Source organism: Schistosoma mansoni, chromosome W (assembly GCF_000237925.1).
Source record: "Schistosoma mansoni strain Puerto Rico chromosome W, complete genome".
Taxonomy (NCBI): Eukaryota; Metazoa; Platyhelminthes; class Trematoda; order Strigeidida; family Schistosomatidae; genus Schistosoma; species Schistosoma mansoni.
In genome coordinates this window covers 28,701,224-28,725,333 of record NC_031502.1, presented here as the reverse complement: position 1 = coordinate 28,725,333, position 24,110 = coordinate 28,701,224, and the positions used below count along the sequence as shown (strand labels likewise).

At 31.5% G+C, this 24,110-nt stretch overlaps 1 protein-coding gene across 1 annotated transcript; it reads left to right on the top strand.

Annotated features, from left to right (window-relative positions):
- Nucleotides 1–1,789: 1,789 nt before the first annotated feature.
- Smp_147430 (putative glutamate receptor, kainate) lies at nucleotides 1,790–22,251 on the top strand (the record flags this gene model as incomplete). Its single annotated transcript, XM_018789250.1, has 11 exons — nucleotides 1,790–1,828; nucleotides 2,548–2,736; nucleotides 8,162–8,275; nucleotides 10,319–10,432; nucleotides 11,161–11,385; nucleotides 12,320–12,481; nucleotides 13,307–13,487; nucleotides 15,807–16,024; nucleotides 17,368–17,590; nucleotides 18,916–19,184; nucleotides 21,119–22,251. 11 exons carry the CDS (start codon nucleotides 1,790–1,792, stop codon nucleotides 21,482–21,484), a joined length of 2,100 nt encoding a protein of 699 aa, XP_018654712.1. The 3' UTR covers nucleotides 21,485–22,251.
- Between the last annotated feature and the right edge of the window lie 1,859 nt (nucleotides 22,252–24,110).

The window sequence follows — 24,110 nt, the reverse complement described above, 5'->3', positions numbered from 1 at the left end:
CCGTTTCGTCCTATTGTGGGATTGGTTAAAGTTAGACATTAACACCGTTGAATGCCGTCTTAGTGGTCTAGTGGTTAAACGCACGCGCGCGAGACTGATAGGTCCTGGGTTCGAATCTCGCGAGGCAGGATCGTGAATGCGCACTGCTGAGAAGTCCCACAATAGGACGAAACGGCCGTCCAGTGCTTCCAGATTTTCCTTGGTGGTCTACCTTCGATCGACTCATGATCTCAACTATATATAATTATAAATTACTAATAAAATAATAATATTTTACATCTCAACAACACAAAAACGACATGATTTGAAGGTAATATAATGAACTGATTGTATTTCGTCTCTTTTTTTCCCAATCAATCACCAACAAACAGCTTTAACTAATTAAAAATTTTAAAACTTCGTTTGTACTTGAGATTCAAACTCTGACATATAGCTAGAAAAATAATTTCACTCGGGAGTTCGAATTAGGATGTGGGAAGATGGAGAAAAATCTTCGAGAAAATAACTACCCTTATTTGTATCTAAACTAATATATTCAAGTGTGTAGCTAAATAAAGCTGTAAATGTTGGCAGGTTAAATAATCATTTGTGGAAAGGTATGGTATCTAGTTATATTTTGATTGCGAGTAGAATAGATTGGCGTGATTTCTGTCAATTAATCAAGAAAAGTTGTTACCAATATGAAGGATTTCGGAGGTGATATTCCGATATAAAATTCTTATAGGTTATCTAACCATAGTAATAGTAGCAAAGTTCATACTTTCTACTCAACCTAATCCTTATAAATTTAATCAAGAACTTATCTCACAAAGGTCTGTTCACTGAGAGAAATAACGAATTGTATTTTCTGGTTGACTGAAGTGAACAGTATAAACTGTTGGGTGCTAACTCAATAGCTTGATGGTTCAGCACTCCCTGGGAGGACTAAAGGTCGTGGGTTCAATGTTTGATGTTATCGTAAATCTACACTACTTAACTGTTTCCTGATAGGAAGAAATACTGGTCCAGTGTTTCTTGTTATTTAAAGATTGTCTAGCTAAGTTCGTGACAGAGAAGTCTGGAGAGTTTGAAATTACACAAGCATATTTTTGAGATTTCAGTTTATGTCTCATTTATCATGATATTTTTTTCAAATCATTTGATCCGTACAGTTCGAAAGTTTTCTCAACAATTATTCCAAAAAATACCACTTAATTTAAGTTCTTCCGTTTTAATGTAAACATGAATTCTTTGTAACGGGATTTTTTATTTATGTGATTGAAGAAAGTCTGTTTATAATATGAAAATAAATTTCATTATTAACTGATGTCAGTTATAAAATTGTGGGATCTGGCGGACTTGCGAGTGATACTTTTTATTTATTTGACAGAATTAACCGAAGACACTCCAGATCTCATTACAGACACAACCGATTTGGACCAGTTTATGGCTTTGGAGTAGCATTGCTGTAGTATAATTATACAATTAGTAGCTTGCTGGAAATTCAAAAACGTTTTTCCGAAATGTCAAGCTGAATCTGTTGACCATAAATTTCCAACTCAATGATACATTAGTTTCTTGGTATTCATAAAACTAAGAACTGGAATTGGATTCTGAACGAGTTGTAGTCATTCATTATTGAAGACTCCAGAATTAGAATTAAATAAATGTTCATTACTCCGTGATTTTCAATGATTCTTCAGTTGATGTCACATTGTCATAAAATTTATTGCATTTTCTCTTTTTTTTGAATTTATTAATAAAACCATTTTTATATTAACTGTCCCTTTTAAAGGCAAATGCATACAATATGACGTCGCAATATTACAGTTATGTATTTACTGACTGGGTAAGAATTTCTCTTTTTTTTTTTTCATCTCATTGACACTTTTATTTTATTTTACTGTCCTCATAAACATCTGTAATCAATTATATCACATAGATGTTAGGAACTTTATACAACAGATTTGATCATCCCACTGAAAGATGTTTAACTGAATCCATGTTGCTTTCAGTAAATTAAGATATTCACGAGCACAAACATTGTTCTAAGCCAAGAAGCAAAGATTTTAAAAAAATTATCTTGTAGACAAAAGGTTATAGATCAAAGTTTTGCCGAACCTAACCTTATTTGAAAGAAGTCGGATTCTCAGTGAAGTGGATAACTATTTTTACACGTACTACCGATGAAAGGAAACTTGAGTCCAATATCATGTCACAATGTTTACTGATAGGCTCTTAGTTCTTGTTAAATAGATATGGTTATTTATGGAGAAATAAATCAACTTTTCATTAATTATGTAATGACAGTTTTATGTATCAAACATTGTGTTCACTATGCAAAAGATGTAAGATTGTTATAATAGCTTGGCCATAAAAAATCCGTTTACGTCACTGAAAGACATAGATCAAAATTAAAAAAAGTTGCTGATGAGTAGTTATTTATATTTACAACTAACAAATTCGTTATCATAAAAATAGAAGACATTTCAAGCTTGATTTCCATAAATATTTCGATTATCATCAATTTCAAAGGTTTATTAAGTTTGTGTTTTATTTTTTCTTAAGGATGTTCAACTGGTTGATCCAAAAGCTTTTGAATCCGTTCAAGGAGCTAATATTACAACATTCACTATTTTGCATCCTATGAATGAAGATTCTGGTTACGGTGTTGCTGCTTTACTTGATGAAATACGTGTAACTGCTTTACAAGATAAACGTTTCACACGTAGTTCAACATCACGACGTATAAGTCCTGTAAGTTATGATGTGTTTGTTTTAATTCATCAAATTATTCTAACTCATAATGATGGTGCAGAATAAGCTGTTTACGTTTTATTATGTTTTAAAAATTTATATAGCGTTTGCTACAAGTTTACGTCAAACATACACTTAGTTGGTTATATTAAGTACTGAGTAAACTAGATTAGAAATGAAAACTGTGGAGTACATATAATGCTTTTCGTTTCGTTTCATATTTTTCCTGGGATGGAAATTTTAGGGTTCGCAGTCAGTAAATTGTTGTCGTACACGTGATTCAGCTATGAACTAAGCGAAGTTTTCCATTATAGGAGTGATCATTTTAATTTGGTTTTTCCTTTTAGCAAAGAAAACCGTTTGAATTCCTTCAAAGTACCAGTTTATTCGTATTTTTTAAGGAAAACATTTTGAGTTTAGACGCGTTAATTGAAGATAGAAGTCACAAGATTTGGGTATAAACTTTGTTTGATCTTTTATGTAAGGTTGAGAGCAATGTGCACGAATCGATACAAAAGTTGCCACAATTTGCTAATGATATTTCATGTAGATACTGGAAGTGTCATCCAGGAATTGGAGACTTAGTATGTGAAGTCCTGGGTTCAAGACTCAATATAAACGTCAACACTGTGATTCCGGCTTGAAGCGCCGTGTCCTGGATATCAATAACAGCTGTTGTCCAATATATAATCAACTTGTAATTGCTACCAGTATCGTTGAATTCCCTCATGGAGCATATATTTTTAAAACAACGACGGATCAAATGCGGTCGAGAATATCAGCAACGCAATAAAGTATCCACAAAGTCATAATTCATTCTTCATGAGTTTAATGAAGACCTTATTACTATATATCTGGGTAAAAATAAGCTAACGTGAATAAACTTGGGTCACGAATAACATCAAGATTGAATTTGTTTCTAATTTGTTGGTGTGGATTCCTTGAATTATATGGATAAATGTTATATCCTTCGCAAAATCGAGTTGATAACATGTAGACATGAAGTGTGGTCATTAAACTGACATTTAAAAAATACACAAATGCAAGTTCACATTGACTCATAAGCTGTCATTCTACGTTGTTTTTTTTTAAAGTTTTGTAGGCCTAGTGAATAAAATAAACCAAACATTTTTAATCCATATTTCTCATATGATCTATTTTCCTAAATCCACACTGCAATGTAAGTACTTGACCATAATACATTCGGATAACTACTGCAGAAATATGTATCCATTTAAAAAACTTTATAAATTTCAACTTTTGTGAAGTAGTCAGTCAATAAGTACGTAGTGCAACAAGTTTTACTGATGATAAACAACTATCACATTGAACTTCCTTTAAAGCGTTTAACATGCACACGAAAATGGTGGAAAATCCTTAAAAACAACTGGTTTAATATGAAATTTTAAACGAAAATTATGGAAATCATATAAATGTGTGTTTCATAACACTTGATTTTCGTTAGGATTAAAAAGCTTATTCATTTATTATAACAAGATAGGTGATCTAGTCGACCTTATTCAAGTACAAATATGATGAATAAAGTGACAATGAATTATGAAATGGTACTGAACATCAATTATTATCCTGTGGATGATCAAACACTACACACTAAGGTAAAAGGTACAATTGCTTCATCTTTATCAAGAGAATGTAATTTATATTACCACAGCTTAATTGATGTCTATGAAGTCTCTTTGCATATAGAGGTAAGTTGAAATTTAATGAGTTTAAACTCCAAATGTATTTTCATAATTGAATTGTTGATCGAAACGTTACTTAAACATCTTGAGGCTTTATGACAGATTTTTAAAGATTGTGAATAAGGGAATTTGTTCTTATCATTAATATCTCATAATATTATTTTTTTAGGTATAATAACAATATAACTAAAAAAGATTCTTAACTATTGTCTTTATAGACACATTCTGCACTTTTGTATGATGGTTTAAGTTTATTAGCAATGGGTGTTTTGTCATCCTCCCGGTCAACAAATATTCTACCACCAGTTGGTCTCTCATGTTCCGTTAATCGAGTGTGGAATCCAGGATTAACATTGATCAATGATATAAAAGCTGTACGTAGGTGTTTCATGATCAATACTCCTTTTGCGTTTATTTAAATAATAATAACATAAATACTATTAATGAACTTTATTACCATACTTTACTACATATTAATTTCACGAGCCTTTTTGTTGTTGAGAAAATAGTAACTTGTAATACGTTTATTAAGAAAACAGGTTCAAGGTCTTCATTCAGTATGAAATCAGATTTTACCATGAATTAACATTAAATGAAAAAGCAACAGAGACTAAGAAGTATTGTGTTACGATTTATCCTTTAAGTAAAATCTACAACAAAACATAACAACGGCTCCATCTGTAATTAAACTCAGAACCTTCATCCTTCATAGTGTGCATACCATATTTAAAAAGACTGAGTAGGAAGTTAATAAAATGGCGACTCACAATTCTGTAATACAATTTTCTTTATCATATAATTCATAACTGAGTTAATAAAAGAATTCTCCCATTAAATCTGAAAAATTGAAAAGTAGGAATTCGAATGATCATTGAAGTATTCTTCTTTTAACAGCGATGTTTATGTTAATTCACTGAAAACTGGGTAATAATAATGTATAGCATAAGAAAATCTTTTTTTATAAATGCGATGAATAGAAGACTCTAAAAAGTAACACACATATTATATCCTTACAAATATGCAACGGACTATGATTTTTTTTCGGTCAAATAGTATTTAATAACTAGTGAAGGAAAACAACCCTCTAGAGACTAATAATTATGATTAGTCTATTTTCTTATGGTTGAGGACATAGCTATCCCATGGGATATAATGTTACATTGTTTAGTTGCCTTAAGAAGATCGAAACGCATTGTTGATCAGCTTAATTGAATCAACAAGTTTTGAGATAGGGAAAATCAATAATACAAGTGAATGGAAAAGATTAATTTTTGTTCTTCAACAGATATGTACATTTGACAGAAATGATTAATGAATTTTAAAAAATCTTTGATATATGATACGCTTTTATGTGGGTTTAATTTCCTTTTGTTGACTCAAAATGTAGCTCAAAATGTTCTTAGTTTTCATCATACTGCATACATACAGCTTTATGCTAGTTACGAGAATACCGTGTTCTTTTGGTACTGCTAAGGCGTTTTATGGTTTTCTTGTAATTAAAGATCAATTTGATTAACCTTAAAGTAAATTAATGGAGATGTTTAGTCGTTTGATTATAGAAAAAAGACACTACGAAATAATCAAGGTGGGTAAATTCAGACTCCAAACTACAAGATACTGTCAGTCATTAGTCAGTTCTGGTATAAATGTCGGTTCAAGCTACCACATTTTAAATGAACAAAATTATCAATTGGAAGAAACCATTAGTTCGTTTATATCATTATTAGCTGGGCTATGTGTTGTTGCGTCTTTGATTGTTGGGATTGAATTTTGAAAAATGAACAATATTTGAGTGAACAATTGTTTTCACTAACTTCATCATTAGGCTGTACAGTTATAAGTCCATAATTACAAAGGCCGAAAATGAGGCATGTATTAATTAGTTTGACAATGTTTTATGTTAAAATTGGTGAACGTTTGCATCTGTTACGACATATGTACTTCAAAATTGTGTTATTTGTAAATTAGAAAGGTCATTTAATAAAGGTCAAAATCATTTGCAATAGTGTCCAGTCGCAGTCAGTGTAATAGTAATATAGGAAAAATGAAAATGCGAAAAAAAATTGTGTGAATAAAATGCATAGTAGGAGAATTTCATCTTGTTGATTGAGATAATAATGATAAATAGTAATAGTAATAATAATAAGATTGTTGTGTGAATATAATATGTAATAAAAGGAGTGTTATCAAGGTAATTACGATAAACGAATTGGGAATGATGGATGTGAAGATTAAGATATAGGCGATCAAAAAAGGGGGGAGGTTTATAATATTTAGTTTAGGTATCTGGTGATCCAGTCGTAGGCCGAGGTATACACAAAAGACCAAGTTGATTTATAAAGATAAATATTTCTTTATATATGGAGTTGATCCAGATGGCTTCGGCTATGTAAAGTAATCGTATTCTAGCTCTTTGAGGTAGAGTTTTCGGAACTTGATGTAAAACAGAGAAAGCGTCCTCTATTTTGATATGATGTTCGCTATCTACCAAGTGAGAAAGGATGGCGCTGTTAATGGATTTAGTGACTCCTTTTCCCAACCATGCTGGTACATGTTCACGAATACGCAAGGATAAAGCCCTCTGAGTACGGCCTATGTAACTAGCTCCACAGGAGCAGTTGAATTGGTATACACACATGAAAGAGCTTGAATTTTGAGTTGATTGCCAATCTTAAGACCAATATTAGAATCTAGATACATTCACCCGATAAATCTTGTATAGGATGAAACCCTGATCCTGGATTCCATTGTTAAACAAGTACATTTACATGAAACCATTTATTTGTTATTTCACTCTATACTTTAAAGATCCGCGTCTAAGATAAACTACCAAGGTTTATTTCATGTATTATAACTAGTACGAAATTCATTTTAATGTTAACGGAATTAGGTCACTATATGAAACCCTTCCAGCAAATATTTTCTGAAAAATTTTAAAGATTAAAATTTTATCTAAAATACTAGTGATTATAGCATGTTTCAAATAATGTTAATCACAAATTTGTTGTTTGTTTGAGATATTCGGTTATGTTTAACTCCATTTAAGCCTTCCGGGCTCCTTCCTCCTTTGGTTTAAGGCTGGAACTCCAAATAGTTTCACACAGTTTTTCTAAAATATCTAGGATCTAGTGTATTTGAAACACTGAATTCGAATTGTTTTACTAATCTTGATCAAACTAACAAAAATGCGTAAATATACAATGGTTGTATATAGTCGTGATGTTGATGACTCATTAATCAGTAAATGAATAATTATATGGCAAATCTTATATTACTATCTTTGTTGACTCCGAAATGGTTCATTTGTTCAAGATGAATTAGTGACAAAATAAACATAGTTTGTTCGATAACGCCCCTGTCAAACAAATATTTTATATCCTAGACAACATTATTTCTCCCTTCCACATTCTTTTTCAGCTATCGGTTACATATAACTGCGTACTAGAAATTACTCATGAAATTCATCTATTTCTAATGTATATTTGTAAAACAACTCCATTGTTATTGCAATAGAGTTCAGTCTTTATCGATAGTAAGATTACTAATCACTTGTGTCACTAAATGTAGACTGGATTAGATTAATTTCTTGTAAAAACACCTTGACAACTCATTGTGTTTACTGATTCCTAAGGTCTTAGCAAATATTCATCTAAGGCACTTAATAAAAAATACTATTTGATTAATGTTCTTTGTCACATTTCTCTAATAAAAAATCAATCAAGGTTCATCCAACTAGTTTTCGTGGCCTTACCGGACCATTTCAATTCGATGGACATGGATGGCGTTCTAATGCTCATTTGATTATTTTGGAATTAAGTCGAAATGGTTTTCAAGAGGTATGCTAATCAATTCTTTTTCTGCCTATTCATAATTGCTCGTGAATTTGATAAACATAAATCTTACGATAAGTAATATTTATACATTAATTAAAGCTTCAGTGAGAATATACCTACAAAAAGCAAACACTCCCATTTATATATAATCATGCTTGATTGGCATTTATGATCGTTAGCTAACTTTGACAGATTCATCACTCAGCTTATTTGTTTTCAGTTATCCTAATAGAAAATAAGCTTAGTAATAATGAGAACGCTGGTGGGCAGCGTATGCCCCTCCACGAGAGGTAACAGGCGTAAGTAAGTAAGTAGTGTTAGTGAACAGAAAGATATTATTGATATCGGTATTACTAATATGTGTTTTATCTTTAAATATGCGTGACTTACTGTGGTTCTGAGACTTTTGAAAAGAATGAAATATGGTTGTCTTAATATTTTTCATGATGACAAGTTAATATGATCAGCTTCATATGTCTTCGGATATAAGCTTTTTCAAACGAATTATAGAATAGAGTGATAAGCTCATACATTTTTGTCTAGTTTTACTATATAAACTGTTTTTATGATCATGTGAAATGGAGCAAATAAGGCATGGTTTTGTAATGTTATGTGTGAACGTGATAGTACTAATAATCATAATTCATAATTTTATTGTTGCACTATGGGGACCTCATTGATGTTTGATTGTTTGGTTTTACTATAGTCAAGGCTTATGTTGAATAGGGATGTGTTGTATATATGCGAACTGACATCCGTTTCAGAATTGTCATAAATCAGGAGACAATCAACATCTCTCTTGTACTAACTTGAATCATATCAGCTGTGTAGATCTACAAACATTTACAGAATTGATTTTGGAACATTTTGGTTTTATTTTAAATACTTTCGATTTTTGCAAGTGAAATTGTCAAAATAAATAAAGTTGATGAATGCATTCTACATGTACTTTATAATTATTCGATTTGAAGATGAATAAAATATTTAGATGCTTCACCCAAAACTGCAAGTAACATCATGCTCCATGGAAGTGAGAATGATTGTTTTTAATATCATAACTTGAAGACTTTTCTATACAGAATATGAGTGTATAAAATCAATATAATACCGAGAATGTAAAGGTTTGTATATCCATACTTAAATAAAAGGTGGTTTTACGGTTTCTAAAAAAAACGATAACTTTTTCTCCTAAGCCCTAAGTCTTAATTTGAGTCGTTAGAGCCTCACTACTAACATCCTGTTTGTTGAGATGAATGTGGTGCGATTTCCAAATCATGTCTAGAAGTCTTAACAACGTCGAATTGTGGATATGCTTGTACTTAGTCTGAAGATGTGTTGTTGTTGTGGTGTAGTGAATGAGAACACAAGTGGGGACAATCGAATGTACTTGAATACAAAATTACAGAACATCTTGAAAATTGAAAAACAATACAGTAAATACTTCATTTGCAAAATGTCAAACAATTGTCTCAGACCTCATTGTTTTTTCGTTTCAACACCAATCATTCTTTGTTCTCGCTCTCTTTTCTTTCATCTTCTTAACCTTCTGCCTCCATGCATTTAACTTTTGATCGGTGATACATACTACTTATATATGTTAGCATCAGTAACACACACCACAGTATCAATACAAAGTCCAGTGAGAGTGTGGAAATTTGTTGGAAAAACTGAGTAATTATACAGGATGTGTGCTTGCGTTTAAAAATGAAAATAATAGACTTCAGTTAGTAGTGCGTAAGCGTAAATTTAAAACAATCTGGTAGGTTTATAATACAAATAAACATCAAAAACACTGCTGATAAGTATAATAACTTTTGGTATAACTTGTAAAATTGCTAAGTTTCATTAAATAACATCAGAAACTTACTGGGCTAAAAAAATATGAAATGATCAATTAGCAGTTCTTGTTTCACATTGTACAGCATACTTTTACTTATTATTATGCAAGTAAAAGTATCTTCAAACTAACCACAGTTTTCAGTGATTCTCTGTATTATGTATAATGTCCGTTATGTACTTATTCAATTTATTTTGTATTCTAAACAGTACGGTCATTGGAACATGGACAAGGGATTGGTGGTTACAAAAAATTTCAGCCTGACTAAACAAGAATACCAATCAGAATTGAAAGGAAAGGTCTTACGAATAACTACTCAAGAAGTAAGTTTATTTCTGAAATTTATATTTTTATGAAAACAGTTGTTTATCAATTGATCAGCCAGCTTTAACATAGTTATAATAATCATACGTTTTAAATAATTTTTAGTAATTTAATATAAAGCATATATTTTCATTTGAAGTGTATCGATGATTGTATTTGAATCCAAGTATTAATGCTCCAATGGTTGAAACATAAATTTGACGAACATCAGGTCTTCGGTTTCACAGTTAGTGATTATTGATATATATGATAAACTTGTCAAATAAGCACTACTGTGCTATTCGCTTAAGGGATATATGAGCCAAAAATCACTAAAGAATTTAGTTTCGAATATTTACAACAAACCAATATGCATCCATAAATCAGTAAAATAAATCAACATGTAGTAAACTGAATCCTGTTCACAGACCAACAAGATTAAAAGTATCATACTGATTACCAGATTAGAAGATTATCGGCTTGATTCCATTCGGGCCCATTAGTTCACTCTTGACGTGTCCGAAACCATGACCAAATAGCTGGTCAGACATCCTAGATTTCCAGTTGTTCCCCAGGTAGTTCTAATTTGTCACAAAATCAAATGTCTTTTCATAAGGCTTTAGATAGTATTACTTGTATATCAAAAACTAGATTAAAGATAATTTTCATTTAGTATAACATTATTTTCATTGTTTCACTACTCACTTCTGTTGTTGTTACTGCTCGATATGTGCTTTTATTACAATAGGAAAAACCTTATATGATGTACAAAGGCAAAACATTACCTGGCCAGCCGAAATCAACAGATCCTAAGGACTGGGAAGGATTTTGTATCAGTTTATTAAATTACATTAGTGAAGATTTACAGTTCACTTATACAATTAATTTAGTACCAGATTCAACATATGGCAATATGAAAATTGTAGATGGAGTAGAAACGTGGGATGGAATGGTACAAGAGTTACGAACTCGTGTAAGACTTTAATACATATACATATGAATACACATTGTGCATGTATCTATACTTTGAAATGATCACCACATTATTAGATGATCAGTGTACATTGAATTTTTCAAGTTTGTCTGTGAATTTTAAGTCAGATGTGAAACATATCGATTTGACAATTGATTTAAAGCAAATTTACACCCCATAATTACTTATTAAAGATCCAAAAAGATATATTCTTGAACTAAAACTTTGTGTCGACCTCGAAATCAGTTTTGTGTAATAGTAACTTAATTTTAAACCAATTGACAAACTTATTATTTGACACTTTATGTTTGATAGTATCAAACGATCAAATTTATATGTTTACTAAAACAATCTGTTGCTAATTAAAGTTGAAAGAAATGAAATATTTCATTTAAATTCATCAGAGAACTTATAAATACCTTTAGGGGAGTATTACATAATTCCGTCTAACAGTCCCATTGAGAGTTACCGGAATTAGTGGTCCGCGTTTTTGGTGCTACCTGAGAAATATCACACTCCATAAAATGCTAGCTATGACTTCAAGTATATCATACAACAATTAGTTACTTGGTATAAACCAATGACTTGTTTTCTAATTCTTAATTCTAATGAAATTTTATAGGTCATGGTGTATAATGAGCACTGAGTTTAGTGCCTCAACATCACTATACTTATTGTAGAACGCAGTCCAAAATGTTTAATGGTAACGTCTTTGACTAATTTAGTAGAAGGGGGTTAATGAATACCTTATGAAATATTTGCTCCGTAAACATTACAAGTATTGTTTGGAGCTAACTGGTATAAAACTAAGTTGAGGACTTTCTATGGATAGTCTTGAATTGCTTAATGTCATATATATTTTCACCAAGTAACTTATGTAAAATTGTTTTTTTCCATAACTACATTATTTGTAATCATTAATGCTTTCGTTTAGCGTGCAGATTTAGCTGTTGGATCATTTACAATCACATATGATCGTGAACGTGTTATTGATTTTACAACACCATTTATGTATTTGGGCATTAGTATTATTTATAAACGTCCCGAAGATAAAGAGTCACATTTATTTTCTTTCTTAACACCCTTGTCGCCACCAGTAAGTTTCAGCTGAATGTCTTTTTTTTTTCAAAAAATTGCCAAGTTTAAAGATTTGCATTTTGCTTATATAAACCAAATGTGTTCTTTTACGACTAAATGATAATTTAGTTAAACTTCGTTTCAATATATTTGGAAGTAAAACACACGTATTAGCTGTTTACACAAGTTATGGAAGAATTATTGCATTACTAAGAATATAAGTTTTGTCATAGATAAATACTGTTGGGAAATATGAACATTTAAATAGTCTGAACCCTTTAAAGAAGGATATCCTTTGAAGTTTTAGGACTAATAAGCTATTTTTAATGTCAAATTTATGTAACACAATACAGTACTATCTGTTAACTTTCACGCATCACATAAACAAAGATAGGTATTCGATAATGTCATTTTATAATGGTTGTAGTTTGTTTCAAGTATCTGAAATTATGGAATCCAATATTTGTGATTATGGTGCTTATTAACAAATCCAAATACTTTAGCTTAAATTACCAGATAGTTTTGATAGATAATCTCAAACCATAATGAAGCAGCTATTCATCGGCCATCCACTGCGCCAAAGTTATCGATGATGACGTAGCTTAGATTGACTAGTGAATTCAGCTGTGAAAATGCTACAATCTAAGCAAATCACTATACTGACGATTATCAATAGTTTTCCATCTAATCTATGTACTTGAAGAAGTTTGGTTTCGCATTGTTGATTAGTATTGTTGGGAATAAATCGTAGATAATAAAACATTTATTTATTTTCACTTACAAAACAAGATTGTTCTAGTGAATACTACCTTAATTTTACATTGTATTTAATAATTTAAACTAGGTATGGGGTTATATTTTAGCTGCACTTATCATGGTTAGCTTAGTGTTATTTGTTGTGGCCAGATTTAGTCCATATGAATGGAAAGTAAAACATCCGTGTATAGTGGACTCTGATGTTGTCGAAAATAATTTCAATGTATCCAATAGTCTTTGGTTTACATTTGGTTCATTAATGCAAAAAGGTTAGTGATATTGTTGATTTATTGTATAATGAAAGTGCCATGTGAATAATTCTATATTATTTTCAAGGAAACATTGAATAAAAATCTTATATGACTTAGTTAAGTAGATTGTGTTGAAAATAATGAATAATACGTATATGAATAGTACTTACTCAAAAATCTCTTTCACTTCTGTCTTTCTTTAGTAATCAATCAACCAATTTGATTTCTCATTTACACTTCTAATGGTTACAGCTTTCAACAATAACGTTGACTGTTTTCTGAGTTGATCAATGAGAAATAAGAGACGAACTGTTAGAAAATCGGTACATAGTGTTGTGTCAAATTTCCTTCTCTCTATGACAACCAGTTTTAAATAAAGTTGAGCATGTGTAAAGATTAATATTTTTCAGCACAGAGTCCCATGTTCCAACCTTGTTATATCTGTTTCAATTTATTTGGATAGTTGTTTTCATTAGTATTTAACAAGTAAAAAGAACCCTAAAACCGATTACTTAAATTAATTCCCATTATTTGAGTAGTATTAAATAAACATAGACCACCTGTTTGGGATCGGCATGATAACCATACTCATTAGTTGGAGATGTTAGGTGGCATGGCTCAGAGCAGCTCGTTGTGTTGTAGATGCATTTATTCTTTATCTGACTAGAGTTTTTTAGTCTTTGCATTCATTGATACATACCCTTAAATAAACTGTTCTTATTGTGACAGTTTACAATCAAAAAACGAAGAAAAAACACTGAGAAATCATGAATTTTGCTAGTAGATGCAAACAAACATGTAAACACTTGTAATTTTCATTCAGTCTTACCATCTATATCAACTTCTGTACTAATCAGTTGTAGGATAGCTAAAATTTAAGTTTATCCTTCCTCTAAATTTCAGTAAATTTGATTCATATTGGAAGTTCGTTCCATTCGTTTTTATATTAAGTACCAGCATAATCAATATGTAGACGACTTGTATTACATAATATATTAATCGTAGGCAAAGTGGTTTGATTTGTGGGTATATTGGTTGTATTATTGTCAACTTAAGTAACTTTCCCCTACACTCCTTAATCCAAAGTTATACCTTTACCATGGTTTGCGCTAAATACATATTTTTGATATCATCCCAATGAGGAGGGTTTCACTATATTGTAACTGTGAAAGGTAACGACCTTCAGACTATTGTCTATCTAATACTTTAACCTATAGAGCAATAATACTATTTTCGTAATCAGTTCACACTTTTATGACGACTAGCATAAATAATAAAATTAGCTACTGTAACTTTCTAAAAGCAATCCCGGTATTTTAATTTTAGATTAAGTGCACCATGAGTATATGACATAACTTTGCCTGTAGTCATAAGCTTGATAATGTTATTGTCGGTAGACATTGATGTAAAGTAAATTTTTGAGTATAAAAAACAGGGGAAGGTTAACGTTTATGGATAGTAATCATCCTAGTTTGTAAAAGCGTTTACTGATTTCATTAATTTGAAAACTATCACGGATATATACATGAGATTCCCGAAAATAATTTTTGAATTATATATATATATATATATATATATATATCAATATCATAATCACCTGGTCAATCCCTCAAAGTGGGAAAGTTTATAACGTACACAGGATTTTTGTTATTGTTCTGATAGAAATGTGAACTTTGTTCGGATAAAGTGCTGTAGGAAAATGTCAACCTTTGAGGCTAGTTTTTATGTAGTAAATCGACATAATAGTCAATTATTTAAACTAAATGCACAATTAGTAGCAGTGTTTTTACAAGATTCTAAATGGGATATATTCCATAGACATTTTCACTAGCGTATTTGCATATTATAAAGTATTACCGTCATTCCTACTCAACTTTTATTTGGTGTTAATTTTCTACTGGAACCATATATAACGTTAATTGACTGATTTAATATCAGCTTGGTTTCATAAGCAATTACATGTATGACTATGGGTAATGTTCGGATAGGATCAAGGTCATTTAAGTCACATTGTGATTCGCAGTATATGTATTGATTATGACCAATTGATAACTTGGTGATTAAAGGACTAAAATCTTATGCCCTGGATTGCAGGTTCGGACCCTTTTTCATTTACGCCAATATCGTTATTCGGGAAAAATGACCTCGCTTCACACTTTCGTGTGACTGATTTACTTAGATATTGGTTTTCTTCATTCAACCATCAAGCATTAATATGTGAAGGAAACATGACTAGAAAATAATGTATGAAAAACACATTCTGTTTTAAAAATAAAGGTACAAAATCATTGAGATGATTTGAGAATTATACATATTCTTCTTTTTATTAATTTAAAGGCTCAGATATTTTACCTCATGCTACATCCACTCGTATTATTGCTGGCTTTTGGTGGTTTTTTACACTTATTGTCATCTCATCATATACAGCTAATTTAGCTGCTTTTCTAACAGTTGCACGTATGGTTGCTCCAATTGAAAATGCTGAAGATTTAGCTAAACAGACAAAAATTAAATATGGTTCAATACAAGGTGGTTCAACAACAGCGTTTTTTGAGGTTTGTCAACGTTATTATAATTATTTTTTTTGTAGTAAAGTCAACTGAATAGGGAATTTCAAAATTGCATATTTTACGAAAATAAATTTGTATAACTGAATCATGATGGCATATATAAATGTAAAATAATGTTTTTTTTGTACTTCAGAAAAGAAGATACATCCTGGAAGCTCTGTTACAAATATGATCCACTCCATATAATTAAAATGTAGAGTGCGCGGTTTCTTTATTTATTTGAAACCTGCCAGTGTGCAAATAAAAGTAAAATTAAGGCTTCTCTCCAGTGAACCTGTGTGCAAAACATGCATGCTCATAGTCAATATTATATCCTCTAATCATATTTAACTTTCATTCTCGTTCTAAGTAATATTATATTCAAGGGTGAATAGAGATAACGTAAATTAAAAAGCCCGCTAAGATGAACTGGTTCAACGCATGTGGAACAATTATGTAGCTCGCTTTTTATATAAAGTAGACATTGATGTTGTTCAGAACGACAATCAAAACTCCTCAAGTAAACTATCTAACCGAGAGAATTCAGTAAATTCAAAAGCATTCACTTGAGCTTCATATCTTTTCCATTACATCACTGTATTGTTTGGAAAAGTCACTTTTTAAGGATAAATATCAAGAGAATTTCCGAATAAGATTATATTTTAAGAATAAATTTAATAACAGAATCCATTAATTGCCTTAAAAATGTAGTCATTATTTTTGTTTTGCATTCTGAGGGACTAAATTGGATCTTTGATGTCTATAGTAAGCACTTTGACAATATGTATAATCATAATCTAATATATCACCTAAATATTTATCAAGAAAAGTCAAGTCGAGGTACATTAATAACTTTATATTCATAAAAATAAGCTACCAATCTTGATTCCATAGTTTATTGGAATAAAGTATGTCTAGGGTTAAAAAAAAAGCCAGTTGTAAAAGGGAGTGAAAACCAAGAACGTAAAAGTTTTAGTTTGGTTTTCCTAAAAATTTGCGAATCTCTATTTATTTTAAGATCACATAAACTTATTCATAAATTACGATATACTGGCTGAGTATTTGAGGGTAATTTAGTTGTTTAACATAAAGTGGGCTGTACCAAGATTTGAAATTATTTTATTCATTTTTACAATAACAAGATTAAAATTTCATTCTGATACCTGTGTTCCATCAATTGATGAGATTTGTCATGGAAGTAACAATGAATCGTCATGAGTGTATTCCATGGACTGTACAAACTGTTTCACCTATTTCCATTTTTATAAATTGTGAGTAGACTGTTTTCTTTTTATTGTACACATTATCTTTTTCTATTTATGAAGTATTTCATGTATTTCAATCAATAGGAGTCAAATTTTTCCACTTATAAACGTATGTGGCAATTTATGAGTTCACAGAAAGGTCTATTAATGAATAATACAGTTGAGGCAATCAAACGTGTCAAACGAGAAGAATACGCTTTCTTACTTGAATCAACAATGAATGAATATTATACTCAACGTGACTGTGAATTAATGCAAGTTGGTGGACTCCTAGATTCCAAAGGTTATGGTATTGGCTTACCAGAAGGTGAGATTATATGATTTTTTTCGTCATCGTTTATGAAGTTGAGTATCCACGTCCGAGTGTAGAATGTTAAATGAAAAGCCTATTTCAATAAACTAATATCAGTGTTGGGAAAGGTTTGATCCCAAAATATAACTTGGTATTTTGATACTATTATCTGAATTACTATTTCTTCCTTTCATCTTTCTTTACTAAAATCAACTTTTGCTTTTGACTCATTAAAAAAAATTCTCTTTTGTTGAGTGATTACTCATTCAGTGTGCTGATTTTCAACTATAAATTTAAAGGGATTATTTACATATCATTACTCAAATGTTGTTCTTTGGATTTCACAAGTTCGACTCACTTACCTGCTTACTCACCCTGTAAGTGAGATTGTTCATTGTTATAGAAAATAAAAACTGATGGGCGTAAAACAAAATTAGGAATTTAGGTCACTTGATTAGCACATTTATACTTATATAAAGTCTGCTTATTCAAAACATGAGCACAACTACGTCATATCATTGTAAAACTTGTAAAAAACTAATGATCTCTTTTAATAGTCATAAAAAGCACAGGAATGATTTAAGGTTCAGAAGATTGCTCACCTATTATGATGACAATGCATAGAGTTTATGAAATCTCTTTTTGCTGAACGATTACTAATTCCTCTTTTGGATAATCGCTGATGAAGAGAAATCTAGTGAAGATTTTAGCAATGGAAATAGAAATAAACCAATCTGTCTTTATGCAAACAAATAGGACGGTAAGGAAATTACGTTCGATCTCCCATAAATTTTGTAAAACGAAGTTGTTATAACATTTCTTGACATAACATGAGACAGAGAAGTGTACATTTAGTCGGTTAATCTGAATAGTTAAGGAATATATCTATCCATCAAAATAAACGTAGTTTATCATCAGGTATAGTATGAAAGTTACATAAAAATAATAAAAAAATCCTTTTGACACTATTGTTGTACGTCTTATAATTAAAAAAACTCAGGATTAGTCTGCTTCAAATTTACTTTTATCGAATGTGTTAACGATTGATTATCGCGGTGTATTTACAAGTCCTCCATTGTTCTCGTCAATTGGTTGATTTGTCATTCAGTCCCTACTGTAAAAATACAAAGTTATTGACAATGTGAAAGTCACATTGTTGATTGAGTTGTACCTGTGAATTTTTCAGTCGATTCAATATACATATATATGTAAATTGGTAGTTTACCTTCACTTATTATTGATAATATATCGTCTAATTATTCTTTGTGCTTTTTTGTGTTATATGGTGGTCCCTTTTATCAGTCTTCTACGTTTTTGTTTTTTTCTTTTCAATTTAACAGGATCAAAATACAGAGATCCCATCTCTGAAACTATATTAAAATTACAGAAATCACAAGTATTAGAACAATTGAAGTTTTATTGGTGGAGAAAACATGATATTGAAAAACCATGTGATACATCACCAACGAAAAGTTCTGATGCAAATTCATTAGGTGTTGAAAAAGTCGGTGGTTGTTTTGTTATGTTACTTATCGGTATGGTTGTTTCATTGCTAGTTGGATTATTAGAATTTGTATGCAATGCATATCGTCGTGTAGCTACTAAAAAGGTTGGTTGTTAAGAAAATGTATTCGATTGTTTTGTCTTCTGGTTAATACTTGATGGGTTTCTACATGCAATTTATCTCTGTACAAAGTTTAATTCCCAGGCTGTATTTCACAGGTGCTGACTAGTTTTATTAATTTAAGACGGAACGGTATTAAGTTTTCCGTAGCTTTCTCAGACTATTTTCCATCGAATTCTTCTTCAGTTTTTGATCATTTCAAGACAGCCATGCATTGTTTCTAGTTAATTGAAAACCAGTTATATATAAATATATTTTTATAGCTGAATTCGTGAGTCAATTGAAGCTAGATCACCATGGAAAACTTGGAAGCACTGGACGGCCGTTTCGTCCTATTGTGGGACTCCTAATATAAATATATGCACCATTCCCGTGAACTGATATACAAGGACCACATCATTAGCCAAAAGGCGTTTTTATACTCTAATAAAACAACGTGCTTATACATAATATATATAATGCAAAGAAAGTGATTACACATAAACTATTGGAGGATATTGGTTTCTGTGGGCCAATCTGTGGTCGGTGGACTAAGATATGACTTTAAGGTTTAATTCTTCCTCATCATATTAGTCTTCTTCGCTTCAGTAACTGCTATTCATTTTAGTCGTACCATCTCAAAAAGCACTACTGTAAACAGCGCTCTATTGTTATGTGCTGTTAATTTTAACTTGGTTATTTCTTTTACTAAATTATTCTATTTTCGGTATAATTTTTAATATTCACTTTATCCTATGCTTATTTATTCTGTATGTGTTATTGCATTTATTAAACGTTAAACAGCATAGTTTACATGAAGAAATTGCTCGAGATTTTCGTTTCTCAATGGCGTGTTCCAGCGTACGTAGTCAAGCAGCTGAAGATGCAATGCGACTACCACCACCACCGTCACTTAATTGTTTGTCCAGTGGTGAAGGCGAACAGAAAAAATCATTCTCAGCTTCATTAGCGTATGCACCTTGTTTACCAGCACCAGTTTCAGTGCCTGTAATGAATGAAAACCACATAGACAAAGAAGTTTTACAGTCATTAAATCAATCACTGTCATCTCGAGGAATGTTAACAGAGTCTAAGCATACTCCAGTGGTGGGGGATAGTGAGAAAAAAGCTACACCATCTATGTCATATACGCGAGCACAGGATTATAATTGTCGTACGTGCCTATCGTTTCCAATTTCACTTACATAAAGTGGTTAATTTTTTCGATTGGTTTAAATGGCTTTCGTAGAGATAATACACAAATTTGGGGTTATTTATTATCATTAACTCGAAATGATTCCTCAAAATATGGAAAACTATGAAGCGCGGAATAACCGTTTCGTGTTATCTTAAAAATACTCAGTATCGCTCACGGAATTGTGTCTGGCATAATACCAACCATTGTCCGCTTCGGTTTGTACTTGAAGGAAACCTAAACTTCCGATTTTGATGTAACAGAAAATTCAAATAAGAATTAAGCGCGTCTCAATTTATTCCTAGTTTTCTAATCGATTTACTATCCTGATGAAAATTACTTTTAAACTATTATGAGTAGGTAGATAATGCACCCGAACAAGGTTATTACTCACATGTTCATGTCATGATCAGTTTACCTACCTGTAACAAAGTATGAGTTGGAGGTGGTTTGCTCGGTCTTACGTAACACAACTTCCTATGTAGTCTGTATCTTCTCTTTTAGTTTAACTGAGCCGATCAATAGTTTAAGAATGTGCACAGCATCCTAATCGGACTGCAGTTTATAAGATATACTGGAAATGCCTTTTGGTAGTTCAAGTTATATTTCCCCAGCTACATATTCTAATCTATTCATCTAATTGAATCCATTATTTTCATCACCAGACAAACTATATTTTGGTCCTTATTTTTCAGAAACTATAGAGTTTCCCAAAGTCTACTCTGATTCGCGTCTTGTAGAACAGAATACTCTGGATGATATTGAAACAAGTCATGATTTAACGATTCAGCCTCAACGTGACCGAACGCATCTTCCTTATTTTAGTCCTGATGATTCGGAATATCCTCAACGTCAACATATTATACATTCATCTCGTTTAAGTGAACAAATAGATTCATTTGACAGAGAACCAGTTACAGAAGAATGGCGTATTGGCCCAGCTCCAATATTAGCAAGTACATCACCAAATGTAGTTTTTCGTCTTGGGCACGCAACAATTCAAACTGGTTCAGCAGAACAAGAATCAAGAACATCAGATAACTGGTCAGGACCTGGGAAAACACATACTGGTAGTCAGCATGATGTACAACTTAAGAAAGTTTCATGTTAAATGTAGGAAATATTACTATACGTATCAGTATATTACAAAATGATAAACGATACACTTGTAACTTCTTCACAACTTTTTATTCGACTCACTAATTTATTCACATAAAGTATAAAATGTGAAAATGAATTATAGATAGGAAAACATTCAGCTTTAGTCAATAATTTTTGAACATTGAATTTTGTCTTTATAAATTCTATTTGCTACAACCAAATAATTCAAATGCCGTTGAATTAGTGCTAAGTGTTAAGATAAATGATTATAACAAACGTACTATTTATTAGTATACTCATTGTTCAATATTACTTTGTTCCATTGCTATGAATAAATTAAATGGTTTACAATTAAACTCAGCATATATATATGTCGGTTAGAATAGTAATAATGGCAATTTTGCTTTTCATTCATTTTTTTGTAATAATAAATAACAAAGATGGTTGTAATCACAATAAAACTAATTATAGTTTTATTAGTTCTAGTAGTTTTCTCTTTGACAAAAAACTGGTACTGGTAAAAAACAGTAACAAAATTGTCATTACACACTGAACAATCTCTTCCTTTTGAAATGGTACATAGTAACTCAGTAATTAAATAAATAATATGCCCAGTTTGTTAAAAGTTAATATAGTTGATGTAAAATCTTCGTAGAACAAATGCAAGTTTTTTTTAAATTTTACATCTATTTTTATTTTTCGTTTAATGTTTCCAAATGGTTCTGTACAATAGTTATTATCTAAAAGGTGATGAATAATACAGTACTTTTCAGTTCTACATAAGAATCGTTTTGTAAATGTTCTGAAATTCAAACACTTAGGTTTTGCGGTTTATTTGTTTTTGTTGTGACACTTTGTAATAATCCAATAGTTAGGTTTTGTTGAATTGATTTATGTCACAATATCGGGATCTTATCATCGAATGTCTTAAATAAGAATATGTTTTTCTCGTGTTAAACTTAATTGACCTCATAAACCAAACTGGAATTTGAATTAGGGATTGTAACTACCTAAAACAACACCTCAATGGCTGTACAATTAAAAAGAACGTGACATCAGGGTTGAACATTTGTTGGCAAACACGAATACTTAAATAACTGGAGAACTTATTTCAGTAACACATTTATTTCGCTTGATTGAAAACACATTATGCTTAGCTGCTAGTAGTAGGTCGTTGTCGATTTGTAAATTTTAGGAATAAGACCGTAATGTTTGCTCTGTTATGTAAATAAATGGGGTCAGGAGATTTATTCAATTGGATTTTATTATGTCCGAACAGAGATGACTCAGACTAATTTTGGGGAAAGATTTACAACTGAAAATATTTCGGAGGAATATATGAAATAGTAAGTGTGGTTGTTATATCTTGTAGGTTGAACGCTATATTCAGATCCTAAGCTATTCTGATAACCCCAGGCTAGAACTATTCAACGACTTGAACACCAGTAAGAAGACACGAGTATGAGAGAAGTACTTACTACAAGGTTCATTTATGTACAGAAAAACAGGGGTTTTATAGTAATTAAAAGACCTTGAGTTTCCATAGTAGCAGTATGTTAAACAGCCAATCAGGACCTCGTTATTTTAGTAGCATAGCTTCTAACTAATCGCTGATTGGTTGGGCTCTTTATGAGCCGATGAAAGACTGATTTCTCACGATTAATAATATCAGTAGTGAGTAAATGGTGTTAGAATTTTTGTGGTTATGAACTTGCCAGTAAATGCTTTTAGAATAAATGAAAGAAATTATTTGGTTCATATAGACGAGGATAAACAAAACAACACTGAGGTTGGCTTTAAAAAATAACACGAATTACACGTGTTTAGTGAATCGCAGATATATTGTCAAAACAGATTTCATGCAGATAACGTAGGTTCCTATTTATTTTAGTGACATCAACAATATTCTACTACAACAGAGAGTATTATGGTTTCACTAGACAAAATTGATAACATAATTTTATAAAGACCTCAACTCCAAATATCTGGAAGCCAAGGGTAGTATTTTTGATAACCTGCAAACTGGTCAGTAGAGCATGCGAAGAACTCTAGACATAATTACACGATGATCATGTTGATGCTTACTAAACTATGGATGTTACCCTTTGTCAAGGTGCATAGGCCAACCATCAGGATTCTCAAACCAGCTCTGTCCTAGGAAATCCTTCCCAGTTGCTATTCATCCTTTTCATATCTGCCTCCAGTTCTCGACACAATGTGTTCCTTGGTCTTCCCCTTTTTCTTTACCCGTCAGCATTCCAAGTTAGGGCTTGCCTCGTGGTGCAGCTTGATGATTTCCACAATGTATGTACTATCCACCTCCACCGACTTTTCTTAATTCCCTCTTCAGCTGAAAGTTGGTTTGTTCTCTCCCACAATAGTCTGTTGCTGATGGTATCCGATAGACGGACATTGAGTATCTTGCGTAGGTAATTGTTCATAAATGACGGTGGTTCTCAAAGTTTCAGCTCCGTACACTAGAACTGTTTCGACGTTCGTATTGAAGATTCTGACTTTGGTGTTGACTGACAGTTGTTTTGAGTTGCATATGTTCTCCAAGTGTAGGAATGCTGCCCTTACTTTGCCAATCCTTGCCTTTACGTCTGCATCAGATCCTCCTTGTTCGTCGATGATGC